At 34.9% G+C, this 18732-nt stretch overlaps 1 protein-coding gene and 2 pseudogenes across 2 annotated transcripts; 2 read left to right on the top strand and 1 right to left on the bottom strand.

The window, feature by feature from the left end:
- The first annotated feature begins 2608 nt into the window (after nucleotides 1-2608).
- Nucleotides 2609-5460, top strand: LOC114407293 (annotated as a pseudogene).
- Nucleotides 5461-6048: 588 nt separating this feature from the next.
- LOC114407292 lies at nucleotides 6049-8313 on the top strand (annotated as a pseudogene).
- Nucleotides 8314-9703: 1390 nt separating this feature from the next.
- Nucleotides 9704-18555, bottom strand: LOC114407291 (protein downstream neighbor of Son-like). 2 transcript variants are annotated; one of them, XM_028370343.1, is made up of 15 exons: nucleotides 18409-18553; nucleotides 18063-18226; nucleotides 17475-17548; nucleotides 17268-17403; nucleotides 17070-17158; nucleotides 16835-16988; nucleotides 16543-16739; nucleotides 15600-15769; nucleotides 15406-15501; nucleotides 14941-15062; nucleotides 14345-14446; nucleotides 13760-13869; nucleotides 13347-13434; nucleotides 12781-12977; nucleotides 9704-10236 (listed from the first exon to the last, which is right to left on the bottom strand). In XM_028370343.1, exons 2-15 carry the CDS (start codon nucleotides 18171-18173, stop codon nucleotides 10020-10022), a joined length of 1863 nt encoding a protein of 620 aa, XP_028226144.1. In that variant the 5' UTR covers nucleotides 18174-18226; nucleotides 18409-18553; the 3' UTR covers nucleotides 9704-10019. The 2 variants fall into 2 exon arrangements, with proteins under 2 accessions (XP_028226144.1, XP_028226145.1); XM_028370344.1 differs by lacking the exons at nucleotides 12781-12977; nucleotides 13347-13434 and having other exon boundaries at nucleotides 18409-18555.
- Between the last annotated feature and the right edge of the window lie 177 nt (nucleotides 18556-18732).

Below are 18732 nucleotides of genomic sequence, written 5' to 3'. Positions count from 1 at the left end.
TAGTTCAGTTGGTTAATTAAAGCGTATGTGTTATTGGAAATCCTCTTATACTATCTTTGATTTCTATGGAAAAAAATCATAAAGAACAAATATTTATATTACAAGAGAATCAAAGATTTAAATGAAAATATTATAGAGGTTGTAGTAATATATGAATAAAATTTGTACATGAAAAACATCTTAATTTTAATTTTTTATCGTATAATATTAGATGTTAATCTTTTTTTAATAGGAGTTTGAATCCACCATATTTTTTCTTTATCTTTTTTTTTAATCATCCAATCAATCTTATATTTCTTCTTAGTATCTAAACTATGAGTGAAAGTATTTACATTACCTAAGAATGAAAGCTTTATGTGAAGAATTACCAATATATAAATTTCATGTTTGAACATTTGCTTCTTTTATGTGAGAATGAAAAATTTACATGATCCGTTCTTTGCTCAAATTCTTATACAAATAATTTTATAAACCTGTCTAAGAGAAGACAAGTATCAATTGTTAATGTATTTTTGCATATTTTTTTTACATAGGAAATTTGGGATTGGCATATGTCGATTAATCTGGTGTTTTCTTCCTCATAAAAGGGGCGATTTGTTTTCTAAACATTACAATTGATAAACATGAATCTTATTTTAAAACATAAAATTTAAAATGACTAAATGTTATTTAAATCAAGATTTGTCATATAGTAACAAAAGAGATTTTCTGTTAAATATAAGTTTACGTCTAACGCGATTTTTATAAGCATTTGTCGAAACTTGAAAATTCATAATAAATTTTAAAAAATAAAATTCATTTATTTAACTAGAAATTTAAATTATCACTAATCTTTACCAAAAAAATTAATACTACTATAATTCCGCGAATCTTACACGATGGACTATACCCTGTGCAAGGTATTCTTCCCACTAATGGCTATAAGAGGCATGGCGCTTGATGATTATTGTACCCTGTGCAATGCATATCCTGAAACTCTAAGTCATGCTCTTGGTGATTGCACATGGGTAAGAGGGGCATGGAACAATCTGGGAATCAATGACACTTGGAATTTTTTCCAACATAATGTTCATAGGTGGATTGAATCTAACATATCTAATGGTTCAGAGTCAAACGAAGTGGGTGAATACTGAATACTGCAGGAGTATGAGCAAATATTAGGTCCTTGGTGCACGACATCAGTGCAAGAGATGAGTTTATTAAAGCTCTGCAACTTCATGCTTCGTTGGAATCAATGTTGCATGAATACCCTGCTGAAGACTTGGCCGCGTGTGGAGTAGTAATGGGGAGTTTATCAAAGCTCTCTCTAGAAGATTGGGGCATTGCTCGAGATGTTGGGGCTCATATGATGGTGGTTGAATCTGATTGTTCTGAAGCTTTAAGACTCATTGATGAACATCCCACAACGGCTAGTGATTTTTCTAATCTATTGGACGAGGTTCAGATGTTTGTTTTTATAATTCCATTCATGCTTTTGTTCCGGGTGCTGCTAGCTACCCAGTGGTATTGTTGGTGTATCTAATATTTTTGTATTTTTTTAATTTTATCCTTTCATTCGTAAGAGATGATATAGTTCATCTATAAAAGTTTTTTTTAATATTTTTGAAAAATATTTATGACAATTACGTTATAAAATAAATAATATTATTATATATAACACTAAAATTTCTAATGTATATTTAATGTGCATGTAAATTTAAATAATAAATTTTGTAACAATTAATTTGGATATAAATTATATGAATTATTTAATATGTATATTTTTTTATAAACAAAAAATATTTATTATTACAAAATTTAATGTATATTAAATTTATTAAATTTTGTAATAGTAAAAAAAATTAATGCACAAATGAGTAATTTAGCATATTAATAATTAAAAAAAATAAAATTTTAAGGAATTAAAAAAATAACCAAAAAATAAATACGGATAAACTTCATCTGCATGTTTTATACGGATGAACTACATCCATAAGAATCATACTATATCCATATGACTCATACAGATGAAAGGATAAAATTGGAAAAATACAAAAATATTAGATGTACCAATAATATTGTTGAGTGCACCTAACAACACCCTTTTATTTCTACTTCTTCTATGAACCTAGTGTTGGGCTAATATTATTTATTGGTTCTCGGACCTTTCTTCCCTATACCAATCAGAAAGAAAAAGCACGATGGACTATAATTTATTACTTTAGTTTTTCATTTTGTTAAAATCAAATTTTAAGATTAATAGTAAGAAATTAAAAATTACTTATTACACTAAAATCTAAAACCCATTTACTTTTTCAAAATATATTTTATTTTTAGATTTCAATAACAAGATATTAAATATTATGAATGTTATTTTCTAATTAAATTTAACATTTTATTAAAGATAAATATTTTTCTTTTATTTTATGACAAGGATCATTCAGGATTCAAACACTTAAATATTTTATTAAAAAACATAAATTGTTAACACTTATTGTAAATCATTATTGCTTCAAATCCAATTTTAACATTTGTAAATAAGTTTTATAGTGATACATTCACAATATAATTTTAAATCTTCATCTAATCATAAATTATATCACTTTCATTTTATTTAGCTTTTGGAAAGGTAGGCTTGGCGGCATAGTCACTCACTCACATATTGAAACCGAAACCAAAAACCTCGCCGTCGACGACAACACGATGCGGAGCTTCAGGATGAGAAACTTGTTATCCAGTGTTAAAAAGAAAACCATCGAAAACAGAAACAAAACTTCACGAAACTGCATTTCTATTACAAAAGAATTAGCACGTTTAGTGGAAGAAGAAGAAGAAGAAGAAGTTAACGAGGAAGGCTTCAACATCAAAAGCTCTGCCCCATCACGCACTCACGGTGTTCAGCCCTTGGGGAATCTCTATCTGAACACAGGTTCCACCAACTCCAGAGACACTGGCTTAGGTAATCTTCATACCCTTTCGGATGATCTTGTTCTCGACATTCTCGGGTTTTTGGATGCTTCTTCCTTGGGGATTTTAGCCACTGTAAGCAAATCTTTCTACGTGTTCACCAACCACGAACCCCTTTTGGAGGAATCTCGTATTGGAGAATCTCCTTGGTGGATTTCACTACAAAGGGTCTTGGAAATCCACCTATGTTTCTGCTTGTTACCCTTCATTTGATTTCTTCACTAATGCTCTTGGGGGTTTCAAAGTTAGCAACTTTTATTCGGATTATCTCTTCCAGAGTTGGCTCTGTGCTAACCTTGAAATGAAGCCGGAGTGGTTGGAGAGGGATAATGTGGTTCGGAAGAGAGGAATTCGGTTGAGGAGTTTGTGTTGAATTTTGAGGAGCCTAATAAGCCGGTGTTGTTGGAAGGGTGTATTGATAATTGGGGTGCTTTGAGGAATTGGGATAGGGATTATTTGGTGAGGTTGTGTGGTGATGTTAAGTTTTCAGTTGGGTCATTGGAGATGAAGCTTGGAGAGTATTTTGGGTACTCGGGTCAGGTTAGAGAGGAAAGGCCTTTGTATTTGTTTGATCCTAAGTTTGCCGAGAAAGTTTCGAAATTGGGCGATGATTATGATGTTCCGGTGTACTTTAGGGAGGACTTGTTGGGTGTTTTGGGCAACGAGAGGCCGGACTACAGGTGGGTTATTATTGGACCTTCCGGGTCTGGATCTTCTTTCCACGTTGATCCGAATTCGGCTTCGGCTTGGAATGCGGTGATCAAGGGGTCCAAGAAGTGGATCTTGTTTCCTCCCGATGTGATTCCACCTGGCGTTCATCCCAGTCCTGATGGTGCGGATGCGGCATCTCCTGTTTCGATAATTGAATGGTTTATGAACTTCTATGGTGCAACCAAAAATTGGCAAAAGAAACCAATTGAGTGCGTATGTAAAGCTGGAGAGGTGATCTTTGTGCCTTGTGGATGGTGGCATTTGGTGATCAACCTGGAGGAATCTATAGCCATAACCCAAAATTATGTCAGTAAGTGAGGTTTTTTATTGATTTCTGTATGTTTCCCAAGTTTGATTAATGAAATACTAATTTTTTAGCTTCTTTGCTGTGAGAGTGGATTTTCAATCCATTGAAACTAAACTAATTGTTTTTAATACGGGTTTTTTAAGCTAATAACTGTGGAGAGCTTGATAAAGTTATGTCTGACCTCATTGACTGTTTCTGGATGGACTGATGCTGGTCTTTTTTCCCTTAATCGTAGTTTGATACATGTTTGGCTTTTGAATGGTATGATGGATTGACTAGTCTGTTTTTGTTCTGTTGAGTAATCAAGTGCCTCATTTTAGTTGTAATATGACACCAAAACCTGAGAATCTTCAAGGAAGTAGATATTTTGATAGAAACATTTTCTCGGAATACTCATTATTTGTTTGTTGTTGATGTTAGGGGGGGCAGGTGTGGGTGGATTCTTGTAACACATTTTTGTGTCTCCAGCTCTTTCTCAATTTTTTGGAATAGCTGGATTCACTTCTATTCCTATGTAATTTCAGTACACTGGTACTAGTCTATATATATATTATATTTTTGCTGAGCAAAAAAAAATCCATTGGCACTTTAGAGTATCAGTATCACCCTTCGGGTTAGACAATTGAAAGTTTATTTGGACTCATTTTGCTGTTGTGAAGGGTCAGCAAATGGTTATTGCCTGGTTTGTAATAGCACGAAGGTTAATTATATTTGGAGATGAGGGTGGGTGAAGAATTGTTATGTATGCCTAAGCAGAGTAGGGACTGATTAGATGCTGGATTAAGTCACTTATGATAACATCTGATCTTTAAATATATTAATTTCTTATTTAAACTATTATGGCATCTGATCTTTCCATGTGGAATGTGTCTTCCAATATAATCCGAATACTTAATGAGCAAAGTGTGCATCTCAATAATAACAGCATACTTGCATTTATTCTTAATAACCCGAATACTTAATGAAACTCCTGAAATGAACTCGACATATTAATACTAAATTACTAATAATTTAATGATATTTCAAATTTAGATTCGGCTTTGTATTTTGTATGTGCAAATGATAATCTAATATCAAATGTTGGTGGTCATTTTGTTGCAGGAGAAATTTGATGAATGTCTTGGATTTTCTTAAAAGGCCAAATGCCACACTGGTATCTGGAACAAGGGATCGAGTGAATTTGTACGATAAGTTTAAGAATGCTATTGAGGCTTCTTTTCCTGGAGAAATTGATGAATTGACTCGGAAAGAAGAAGAGAGAAAGATCCAGCAGAGGAAACTTTCCTTCTGGGATACTGATGCAGATACTTATTCGGGGGCTTTCAAGTTCTCTTTCTAGAGTATTTCTCGGTGACAACTGATGTTGCTGATTCACATTGCGGGAAGATGCTATGCATCAATTTTTGACATTTTGATTAGTTTTCTATTGATTGTATTTGTACTCTTTGTATTCCTTTTTAAATGCTATAAATGTCATGGCAATCTTCCATTTTTAAGCTCCCTGTTGTTAATTATCCAAAGTGCTAAACAATGGATTCCTACTGAAGATATGTACTTAATGGAGGGTATCCTTGGAAATTTGACGGAGAGCAAATTATTTGGTGATGAATTACTCAATTTGCATTCCCTGGACATAAGATCCTCTTTAGACAAGTTTTTGTATAAGCACTAATAGAAGTTAAAAATAAGAGGGAAAAATGAAATAAATTTTTCTTATAAGATAGTTTGCTTTTGCGAAGTTAAAATCAATGTTTTAAAAAAGTTAAATGGAAGAGTTTTTATAAATTAACATATGGACTGTATTAAAATAATAATAATTAAAATGGCGATCTCATAGTTACAGACTAGTGTACCTTAACTGATACATAAGTATGGGAAAATGCTTGTTAGAACGAAAACAGTCTCGTAAAATGGTACGCAGTATTGAATGGTGGTTAGAAACTATTTTTAAAATTTATAAGAATTAAAACTATTTATTTTTCTTCGAAAAAATGAGGAATTCAATACACATACAATGTGTTTACCAACAAACATATAATGCCATGATTGACGAACAAATATTTGTCCAATTAGTAAAGATTGGACTCATCCTACAAGAATGTTGTTCAAATCTCGCTGTGATGTAAGAATTTTGTTAGTTAATAATTTGTAAACAAGTATCTTTGTAAGTAGGCGTACTCTAGTCATAGTGAGCTCATGTATCAACTCACATAAATTTTTTGTTATAAACAAATAAAATAAAAATAATGTCATGACTCATGATTCTGAATTCTGATATTTTGTTGTTGTATTATGGTGTTCTTTTCACTGAAACATGAGCATCACTAGTGGTAGCAACTCGATCCTAAAATCGCTGAGGCTGAAGAATCACAACCTTGTACTGTTGAGTGTTGTTCCAATGTTGGGGACCTCAAAATCATCCATGCCCACCTTTTCTTCGACGTGTTTGCAGCCAGTCGCCTCATTGCTTTCTGCATAGATTCAACCACCAACTTGCTCATTACGCCATAAGGGTCGCATCCCAAATCCAAAATCCCAACTTGTTCATCTACAATGCATTCATACGTGGGTGTTCCACCAGCGAAAACCCAGAAAATTCATTCCATTATTACATCAAAGCTCTGCGCTTTGGTCTATTACCTGATAATATCACCCACCCTTTTTTGGTTAAGGCATGTGCCCAGCTTGAGAATGAACCTATGGGCATGCACGGACATGGTCAAGCCATTAAGCATGGATTTGAACAAGATTTTTACGTTCAAAACTCACTTGTTCATATGTATGCCACTGTTGGGGACATAAATGCTGCAAGGAGTGTTTTTCAGAGGATGTGCCGGTTTGATGTGGTGTCATGGACTTGCATGATTGCGGGGTATCACCGATGTGGGGATGCTGAATCTGCACGTGAACTGTTTGATAGAATGCCGGAGAGGAATTTGGTGACATGGAGCACGATGATTAGCGGTTATGCCCATAAAAATTGTTTTGAGAAAGCGGTTGAGATGTTTGAGGCTCTTCAGGCAGAAGGGTTGGTGGCTAATGAGGCTGTGATTGTGGATGTGATATCTTCTTGTGCTCATTTGGGGGCTCTTGCAATGGGGGAGAAAGCTCATGAGTATGTGATAAGGAATAACTTGAGTTTGAATTTGATTCTTGGGACAGCTGTGGTTGGTATGTATGCAAGATGTGGGAATATTGAGAAAGCTGTTAAGGTTTTTGAACAACTGCGGGAAAAGGATGTGCTTTGTTGGACAGCTTTGATTGCTGGATTGGCCATGCATGGTTATGCAGAGAAAACACTTTGGTATTTTTCACAAATGGAGAAAAAGGGGTTTGTTCCTCGAGACATTACGTTTACTGCAGTGTTGACAGCTTGCAGCCGTGCAGGAATGGTTGAGAGGGGATTGGAAATATTCGAAAGCATGAAACGTGATCATGGGGTGGAGCCGAGACTGGAGCACTATGGATGTTAGGTTGATCCTCTTGGCCGTGCAGGAAAGTTGGGAGAGGCAGAGAAGTTTGTTCTTGAAATGCCTGTGAAGCCAAATTCTCCAATATGGGGAGCATTGTTAGGAGCTTGCTGGATTCACAAGAATGTGGAAGTTGGGGAAATGGTGGGGAAGACTTTGTTAGAGATGCAACCAGAATATAGTGGTCATTACGTGCTACTCTCCAACATATATGCTCGTGCAAATAAGTGGAAAGATGTTACTGTCATGAGGCAAATGATGAAGGACAGAGGAGTAAGAAAGCCAACTGGATATAGTCTCATTGAGATAGATGGAAAAGTACACGAATTTACAATTGGAGATAAAATACACCCGGAAATAGAGAAAATAGAAAGAATGTGGGAAGATATAATACTCCCAAAAATAAAACTAGCTGGCTATGTTGGAAATACCGCTGAGACAATGTTTGACATCGATGAAGAGGAAAAGGAAGGTGCCCTTCACAGGCATAGTGAGAAGCTGGCCATTGCATATATTATCAAGATTTGGCCTCCTACACCAATTCGGATTGTTAAAAACTTGCGTGTCTGTGAAGATTGTCACACAGCTACCAAGTTGATTTCAATGGTTTTCCAAGTGGAGTTGATTGTGAGAGATCGAAACCGATTCCATCACTTTAAAGAAGGTACGCGTTCTTGCATGGATTACTGGTGAAACAACAATGTGACTATATACAGATTAGAGCTACGGTTTAGGATAAAGGGTAGTTCGAATGGGATTTATCGATGATCCCAATAATTCAAATCAAATGAATTAAGTTTGTTCCAAACTTCAAATTATTAAAGCTGAATTAAAACTAATCTGATTATTCGATAAGTTTTTATTTAATTTTTAGGTTTAGTATTTAATCATCTCTATTTTAAACTCTTTTTTGTTGTATCAGGTTTATACGATTATGTTTATTGTCCAACTTTTTTATCATGCTTGTATTAATAAAAAATATAGAAAAAAATTATATGCACTGACACTAACAGTGTAGAATTTTTTGTATACTGTCAGTTAAACAAATATTATACTTAAATTAGACCAAATAAATTAAATAATAAAATTTAATTTTAAATTGACTTTAAACCTAAACACCTTTAATTGGACTAAATATATGAAGATAGCATAGATAAGATGTGTTTGAATATGGATTTTAAGATTCATTTTAAAAATCATACAAGTGAATAAATAAAGGATTCTTAAGAATAAACGTTGAAGCAACCAGAGTTTGTACACATTTTCAGTTATTGTCCTAACGTAAATGAAAATAACCTAGACAAGATGTGTTTGAATATGGATTTTAAGATTGATTTTAAAAATCATACAAGTGAATAAATAAAGGATTCTTAAGAATAAACATTGAAGCAACCAGAGTTTGTACACATTTTCAGTTATTGTCCTAACGTAAATGAAAATAGTCTACACAAGATGTGTTTGAATATGGATTTTAAGATTGATTTTAAAAATCATACAAGTGAATAAATAAAGGATTCTTAAGAATAAACGTCATTTTCAGTTATTGTCCTAACGTAAATGAAAATAGCCTAGACAATATGTGTTTGAATATGGATTTTAAAATTGATTTTAAAAATCATACAAGTGAATAAATAAAGGATTCTTAAGAATAAACATTGAAGCAACCAGAGTTTGTACACATTTTCAATTATTGTCCTAACGTAAATGAAAATAGCCTAGACAAGATGTGTTTGAATATGAATTTTAAGATTGATTTTAAAAATCATACAAATGAATAAATAAAGGATTCTTAAGAATGAGGTTGAAGCAACCAGATGTTATACATTTTCTCAGTTATTGTCCTAACGTAGAGTCCCAAGATTATTTCATATTCTTATTCAGAACATATCATTCAAATCAATAAAGTATCCCTAAAATGATAATTCCTCTAAAACTAAATATAAACAAAATTAACTAATTTTATATTAATATTCTTGTAAAAAATATTTTTTTCCTTAAATATCTTTCATTAGAATTTGATATATAAAAAAAATACTTGTTACTTATATTTAGGTGTAAAGGAGTATAATTCGTTGAATGCTGTACTAAAAGTATATAGTGGTCCATGTGCCACATGCACAGCACGAGATCATCAATGGTCACAATATAGAAATTTGCATCGCTAAGAGTTTACTTGGTTAATTATATATATGTTCTTGAGTTTGAAACATAGAAAATACTTATTAACGAGATGATAAGTTCTGTTCAGGCAACTTGCCAAAAAAAAAAATCAGAGAAAAAGAAATATCCCGCTATTGCTCAATGCAAATGGCAATTACATATTTCAATGCCAAGGCCAAAAGGCACAATGAGTTCGACATTTCGTAATTCATTTATTTCCCCTCACAAGGTCATAGTTTTGTAATCTTGAATGAAATGCTCAAAATGCATCAATTGCTAGAATCGCTTAAAACACACATTCTCGGTTGCCAACAATGTTCCCTCACAAGGTCATTCCTTGATTTTAATTTTCTGGAGGGTCAAGGGACCAGTAGGCATTTAAATAAATTAGCCATCAATGTGATGAATATAAGTTGTTTATAAGATCATACAGGGGATAGCGATGCTGTATAAGATTCATCACTGTACCTTACGCCTTTTAATGAACATGAACACAGTCGAGAAGTGACTACAGCTTCTGGAATGCCAAAAGTACTTCCGTGGTCTTGTAAGCTTTCACTGCCGGCAGCTTTAGATTCCGGCTTTTCACAAGTTGATTTTAAGGCAACATTCAAGCCAATTGAGCTAGGTTCCGTCACAAAACTGTAAGCCATATGAAAAACAAAACACCATTTAGGTTTGTAAAACAACTACGTATGGTACAACTAGTTTTAACTGGATAATGTGCAGCAAAAATTCATAACATCTCAGCAAACGTTCATGAAATTCTACTTATTAGATTGGATAGAGATCACTGTGACTCAGAACAATTGGCAAGTTACTATGAGAAATTCAGAATAGGAAAGAGGATTAAAATGTTTTCTCAAACCAACATGGCCTAATTGTTCCTAAAAAAATCCTGACATAAATTCATTAGACAAGTTTTCTCATTCACATATTAGAAAGCTTCGTTACCAGAGCTCAGCCATAAACAATTTGGCTCCAAAATCCCACTAGCCACAGGTCCACATTAGATCACCACAACAAACCTCAATCATAGCAGTCAGGGCTCTGCTTGACTTGTTTTCAAAACCATGGTTCATTACCAAGCAGTGTTCCTCTAAAGTTAAATCCAGGTTACTTGAATTTGCATGTATTACCCATATTCTCACTCATTAACCTCCAACACGTGGCTTGCATTTCAACAAGGTCAGAGAGTGAGCCTTGACCATAACCCCAATTGTTTGGACAGCTACAACAACAACAACAACGCCTTATCCCATTAGGTGGGGTCGGCTACATGGATCAACTTCCGCCATAATATTCTATCAAGTACCATACTTCTATTCAAATCATTAAGTTCGAGATCCTTCTTGATAACCTCTCTTATAGTCTTTTTGGGTCTTCCTCTGCCTCGAATTGTTTGCCTTCTCTCCATCTGGTCTACTCTCCTCACTACAAAGTCTACCGGTCTTCTCTCTACATGCCCAAACCACCTAAGTTTATTTTCCACCATCTTCTTTACAATAGGCGCTACTCCAACCCTCTCTCTAATAGCTCCGTTTCTAATTTTATCCTGTCGAGTCTTACCACACATCCACCGCAACATCCTCATCTCCGCTACACCTACTTTAGTCTCATGTTGGCTCTTGACCGCCCAACATTTTGTTCCGTACAAAATCGTCGATCTTACCGCAGTCCGATAAAACTTTCCCTTTAGCTTGATCGGTACCTTTGCATCACATAACACCCCCGATGCTTTTCTCCATTTCATTCATCCTGCTTGAATGCGATGATTCACATCCCCTTCAATTTCTCCATCATCCTGTATTACAGACCCAAGATATTTAAACCGTGTGACTTGAGGGATAATATGGTCTCCTATTTTCACCTCTGAGTTAGATACCCTCCTACTTTTGTTGAACTTACATTCCATATACTCCGATTTGCTTCTGCTTAGGCGAAAGCCATGTGTTTCTAGAGCTCGTCTCCAAGTTTTCAACCTCTCATTCAACTCCTCCCTCGACTCTCCAAGGAGGACTATGTCATCTGCAAAAAGCATGCATCTCGGCGCTATCTCTTGGATTTGTTCCGTGAGGACATCCAGAATTAAGGTAAAAAGGTAGGGGCTAAGGGTTGACCCTTGATGCAAATCAATTGTGATGGGAAAATCGTCTGACTCTCCACCCTGTGTCCTAACACTAGTCGATACCCTATCATACATATCTTGGATAGCTCGAATATATGCAACCCTAACCCCTTTCTTCTCTAGAGCTTTCCACAAAATCTCTCTAGGCACTCTATCATACGCTTTCTCCAAGTCAATAAAAATCAAGTGCAAGTCTTGTTGGTCCATGCGATATTGCTCCATCACCCGCCGTAATAAATAAATCGCTTCCATGGTCGACCTTCCCGGCATGAAACCAAATTGATTCTCAGTAACTTGAATCTCCTTTCTTAATCTCCGTTCGATCATTCTTTCCCATAATTTCATGGTATGACTCATGAGCTTGATTCCCCTATAATTTGCACAATTTTGTATATCCCCCTTGTTCTTATAGATTGGCACTAACGTGCTTCTCCTCCATTCCTCCGGCATGCGTTTTGACCTCATAATTTCATTAAAGAGTTTGGTGAGCCACTCAAGACCTCTATCTCCAAGAGTTTTCCACACTTCAATAGGTATGTTGTCTGGCCCCACCACCTTACCGTTACTCATTCTTTTCAACGCTTCCTTTACTTCCTGTTTCTGAATCTGACGATAATACTTATAGTTCCGGTCCTCTTCTCTTGTGTCTAGACTGCTAGAGTCATCCATATCCATCATTAAATAAGTTGTGGAAATACACCTTCCACCTTTCCTTGATATCTTTTTCATGCACTAAGACTTTGCCTTCTTCATCCTTAACACACTTTACGTGATCCAAATCTCTAGTCTTCCTCTCTCTACCCTTAGCAAGCCTATATATAGATCTTTCTCCGTCCCTGGTTCCTAGAGCTTGGTATAGTCCGTCAAAAGCTTGGGCTCTTGCCTCACTCACCGCCTTTTTGGTTTCATTTCTAGCTATCTTATACTTATCCCAAGTTTCAGAATTTCTACACCTAGACATGAACTAAAAGTAGCTGTATTGGCCACATGAAATTATCCTATCTAAACAGCTCAAATTAACACTGTAAAAAGTATCACCAAACAAAGGCTATTCATACCTTGCCTCAAAGCTTCTTCCTTCAGAGGCCATCAAAGCACATATACCACAAATAATCCAAGGTGGAAGAAGTGCATCCTTAATTTCAATGGTACAAAGACTATCTGATGATCCTTGTGCCGACTCACCATCTTTCCATATAGACCCATTGTAAGAAGCAGCAATGTCTTCAGCTCTTCTAGTCTCCACACATTTAATCTGAGAAACAGAAGTATAGAATTCCAATGATTTAAAATAGCTAGCAGAAGAAAAATAATTATTGCAGCTTTAAACAAACTGGACAAAAAAAAAAAATCATTTTTCAAGCTATGGGTTCCTCTACATGGAGTTCAGTAAGACAACAATACATTATTGATAGTAGACCAATGCACAGATTTAAAAAACTAAGCAACTAGTAACAATAACATAGACCACATAAGAAACTCTATACTGGAAACACAGTATTACTTTCCCAAGTAACTTATAAGAGGAATGGCAGGACAGTTCAATAATCAACTTAAATTGACAAATTACTGAATCAAAGAACATGAGAAATTAAATGGAAAGAAAATGAAGCCAAGGACATACATCAGGAGAAGACAAAGCAGAATTTTGAAATGGCACAGGAGAGCATAAGACAGGTACGTCCACACTAGACAGTGAGGTCAAGAGAAACCTGCAGAGTGCAGACAAAAAAACATTAGTCAGCAGCACATGATTGAAAATATAAGAGTAAACATCAAATAAGTCTGATTTAATTTAGGCTAATGAAAGTGACCGATGACCTTCCTAAAAGCATTGTTTAGCTTATTTCATAGTCAAGCTTGTCAAAATATTTTAATTTTTTTTTCAGTAAACTTCACACTCAAGTTTACAAATAAGCTCTCATTTTATAAGAACTTATAGAACAAATGCTTAGTTAACTTGTTTACCAAAACATGCCAAAGTCTCAATTAAAAAACCTGGAAAGGAAGCTATAAAGAATTTAAAAGGTCAGTCACCTGTAATTTAGTAAAAAGTCATATAAAGCATGTACATTGTTGTTGCCACTAAAAGCCAGCAAAGATTCTGGGCTATTATCAACATCAGAGAATGACCTTAATCGCCGAGTCTGTGTTATTTCAAATAGCAAGCACCAATTAATGTAAATTATACATAGAGAAGAAAAAAATAGCACTGGAATTAATTGATAGACAAACTCACAGAACACCATAATATGCACAAAAAGGACAGCCAACTATTAACACGAAATGCTAGACAATAACTAATTTGAATAGCTTACGTATGCCTTTTATTAATGAAATTTTATCCATCAATAAGTTGAGTTTAATTTAGATATACATGTAAAACTCAACTCTTTTAGTAATGTTTTTACACACAATTCTAAATTAAACACCAAATAGTTCAGTTAATGCTAACTGGGAGCCAACAGTAACAGAGAAGTATAGTTTCAATATTCAGAGAAAATTTATCAATAGAATCACAAAGAGATAAGCACTATATGTCAGGGAATTGATCATTCACAGAGATAATACAAACACCATTTGGAAAAGCAAGCACTATATAAATAGCATATAGGTACAAACCTGTCCTAAGTTTTGCTTCTCTATCTCTGACAACTCAACTAGATCCTCAGTTGAAACTTGTTCCACTTTCGAATGGCAAAGAGGCATAGAGAAACAGAGATCCTAATAAAAGGGCATACAACCAAAAATAAAGTTCAGAGATCATCAACAAAACAAATATTATAATGACAACAACAAAATAAAGAAGCTCCGCTAAACAAGCAGTCTAGAGTAAAGCCCAAAAATAACATGAGTACTTGTATGGAAAATTACATTTCGTTAAGTTAAAAATGTCAGTAGTCAAAGTCTTAGAATAAGTACAGCCCTTGTTGAGTTGTTACTCATTATGCTCCTTGTCATGATCTACTTAAAGAGCACATTGTTGGCAAGTGGCAACTAAAATCAGTCTACTACTTTTTGACAAAAATCTAGTAAGAGAAAACAAATAAATTGCCTTATACCTACTACACTTTCACAGACAGTTTCCTAGAAACCTTAGGCAAACATTACCACTCCCCCCCCCCCCCCCCTCAACACACAAAAAAGGGCAATTTTTATTTACAAATAGACTATTAGAAACCAATGAATAAGGTACACATAATATGAGTACAGCTTACATGCTCTCTTAACAATGATCTTAATCCCTGGGTTGACTGAGAGATATAAGCATGGCACGAACATTTGGATTTCCCAGAGCTGTCCCCACCAGTGAACATCACCACAAACTGGGCAGTGCTAACTAGAAAATAAAAGGAAGAAAAAAATAACAACTGCAACATTCCAATACAAATAAATAAATGAATGTGCTAATAAAAGATAATGCATAATGAAGTTGGAAGAATCAAATAATAGCAAAATTAAGTCTGCATCAATAATACCACAAGAACCTGCATCAATACAAGAAACAAGTGTATTTTTTATCATGATATCTTTATGCAGAAACAAATTGAATTGCATCTCACAAGCAGACACAGAAAAATCCAGAATAGAAAATGCAATATAAAAAAGCATCGTATAAACATATTTATATAATTATTACAACATTATCTGACAAAAAGAAACTGAAGGTATTGTGTAATTACCATAAAAAAGGCCACAAATGTTCTTTCGAAGCATGTAATAGAGGTCCCGGAAGGATTCTTCCCAAGCTACTTGTCTTTTCCTTAAGAACTCCAATTCTATTGACGGAAAAGATGGGGAATATTGCTTAAGGAAAATAGAGAAAGGAAAACTAAAAAGAAACCATAAATGAGAATGCTGAAAACTGCTTGACAACCTGCATCTGATGTTGATGAGCTCAAGACAGAAATTAGAGAAGGTGGTAGAATGGATTGCGGATACATCCATGAATGTAAAACTTTAAAGCCCTTGGAACCTCTCATATTCAGACTCTTGAAATAACTATGCTGGTAGGTTAACTGAGGCATGGTACCACACACAAGTGACCTATGTATTGTGAAATTTGGAAATCAAAATAACCTTCAAAAAAAGACAAGAAGGGACAACAAGGATTTGACACCAAAGTAAGCAAGAAATGAAAAATCCAAACGAATCTCATAAATAGGTGCTGCAACTATAGTCTACATAACACATAGATAAACAGAAGAGACTGGTTACCCATTCAAGGTATCAATGTCTGCAAAACAAGCTCTATATAGACAAAACAGATTTTATGATAGAAACATGAAAATTTTACATGGTTACTAAGATAGAAAAAGGAATTATACTAGCAATATGTTACCTAGTTCATCCAAATAAAGAAAATATTGAGAGCCTGAAAAGTATTTCGGTCATACTATACAGCATGTATGGTAAATGCATTAGTTCCATCAACACCCATATCATTACATCAAATGTCAATATTTTTATTCTGAATTTCTGAAATATCATGAAACTGGACTCCCGTCATATAGCTCAAACTAACCATTATGTTTAAAAAAATTTACCAGCTATCTAATACTGACAGCAATCCAGTTGAATTGACTTAACAACATTTGGTAAATAATTCATCAGACTCTATGTCAACATTGAGCATAAAATCAAATGATTTTCATACAAACTATAAAAGCATTAAGGAAACCTAAAATACCTGATCTTTTCAATATATAAACTATGAATTCCAGTGTAAAAAGCTTTTTAATTCGGTCCATTGTTTCCTATTCCTACAAGGCTTGATGCCAATGCATTAGTCCATCCTATCCTATGCACTCATTACTTACCAATTCACAGAAGAGGAGGATACAATCCGCATGCTGGTTTTTAGAGTAAGATCCAAAAGGACCTTCTTGCCCGGTAAATGGAATTCGGATAAGAAATTTCCTTTAACAGCTGTCAAATCTTGTCCTTCAGACAAATCAGCAGCCGTGTCATTAGGATTAGATGGTTCAAGTGCAGCTAGTCCTCTTAATGCTTTTCCCTATAATTTATCATCATTGATATTAATAGCCTAATTATGAGGATTTAAAATGTAAGCAAACAGATAAAAAAAGGTCAGATGCTGTCATTGTATACCAGGTCAATAGTAGCCATGCCACAAGATGTATCAACAGCTGATGAAAGCTCAGCAACACTACGAAATTTTCCTTGGCTCCACTTTTCAAATGTTTGGCAAGATTGTAATACACTAGCTTTGCTGACCTCACTGGAAGTAACAGAATTCTTCAAGCTGACAACAAATTTGAAACAAGATCAGCATTGGGAAAATTTAACAATGGGATCAAGCAAACATATAAAGTATGAAGCAAACCATGTATTTCCTTGATGTCTCTTAGCCTCAAAAGTTGAAAAAACTGAAAGATTTTTCAGATTACTAGTTTGCCCCAAAGATGGATTTTCCTGAGCATAGTAACAAATATCAAAAACATTAACATCTTGGGATCTGATTTAATGAAGATGCCAACTGAATAAACTAAATGAGTCATAAATTGGGCAAAAACATAATAACCTTTGCATTTTCCTTGCCAGATGCAATTTTAAACCTGGACTTTTTGGCAGCAAATACTTCATCAACCCGTGTGTCTGTGTATCTAGGAGGCTTCCACAACTTTGATTTTTTAAATCCATTGTCCACTTCAGTGGTCCTGCAAACATAAATCAAGCAAGTTCTAAGCAAATTAAGAAGCAGTAGATTGAAAGGGAAGCATAAGCTTACTTTGTAGGATCAGCCAAGGGGGGTTGAGATTCATCAGTAAAGTCCACAACACTTGCCCGCTTCAACAGCTCTCCCTGTCAAGAATGTACAGATTGAAAATTAAATGTTTACCTCCACCACATTTAAATACTAGTTGTTCATATGGAAAGAAAGAAATTACTATTTGATTCTAAAATTGAAACTGTGCTATGACTACATGTGGATTGGGAGGCATCAGAATACAAACTCCATTTCAATTGAAATGAGAAATGAGCATATGCAATACTACATGACAAATAATAAAGATGCAACTCATCGCAAACAATAAGTCTGCATAGTTTACTCCCAAATCATAATCCTAGGGAATATTTTACTTCAAGGCAACCATTTACACATTATCTTCAAGGCAAAAACACCTTGAGAGCATGCACCTAGTCAAGCAAAAAGCACATATAGCAACTAATCCTCGGACTAGTGAAAATGAAATTAAATGTCACAACTCACAAATGTATAATAATAAAATCAATAATGAACTATGATAACCGAAGCATCTTCAATATAATCACACAGATTGAATGCTAAATTGAGGTCAAGAGTTTGGTAACTTACCCTAAGTTCTGACGGTGTCTTCTTTCTAGCCATAGATCCAGTTTTCAAAGGTCCGGAGCCAAGTTGGTGAGAGCTCGAGGGCACAGAACTTGGTTTAGCCACTTTTGCCATGCCTCGTTTCGTCGCGCGTACTTTACCAATCAAAACACGTCATCGAGAATAATCTGAAAGTGCAGATTCCGTAAGCCAGAAAGGATTTACAGTAGAATTCACAAATTGCACAATTAGAGAACACGATAAGTGTGCTACTAATTATGAGCGCAAGGGAATATAGATTAACGGCTTAGGTTTTGAAAAATAGAATAGAATAAATGCGAATCGGAAGCAGGAGGGAAAGAGAAGAGACCGAATCGTGTCGTGGAAGATTCAACGGCTAACGGTGTCGTATCGGTTTTCGGCGCAGCAGAGGGAGAGGGAAGAGAGCGAAAATGGGAGCGGGCAAGCGAAGCGGGACCTAGTGAAAATGCTTCGTTTCATTTTTACGTGTGCGTTTACATTTTAAAACGAAAATTTTGATTTCCCTCCTGTTTGTGACGCCGTTACAGCAGCGTTCGTGACCGTTTGTACTTTCGGAATTTATGTTGGGCTCACCTGCTGGGCGGTGGAGACATATAGGTTTGAAGTATAAAAATTTTAAAAATGAATTTGTACATTGATTTATAAAATAATT

The sequence above is a fragment of the Glycine soja genome, chromosome 3, assembly GCF_004193775.1.
Source record: "Glycine soja cultivar W05 chromosome 3, ASM419377v2, whole genome shotgun sequence".
Taxonomy (NCBI): domain Eukaryota; kingdom Viridiplantae; phylum Streptophyta; class Magnoliopsida; order Fabales; family Fabaceae; genus Glycine; species Glycine soja.
This window is presented reverse-complemented; position numbering and strand designations above follow the sequence as displayed.

Bases quoted from the DNA above. Each gene is read 5' to 3' on its own strand.
- LOC114407291 (XM_028370343.1), bottom strand. From the start codon at position 18,173: ATGGCAAAAGTGGCTAAACCAAGTTCTGTGCCCTCGAGCTCTCACCAA. The intron at 17,404-17,474 runs GTAAGCTTATGC...TTATGTTTGCAG, and splicing joins CCCTTGGCTGATCCTACAAA to GACCACTGAAGTGGACAATG. The intron at 15,770-16,542 runs GTAAGTAATGAG...CACAATACATAG, and splicing joins TCCTCCTCTTCTGTGAATTG to GTCACTTGTGTGTGGTACCA.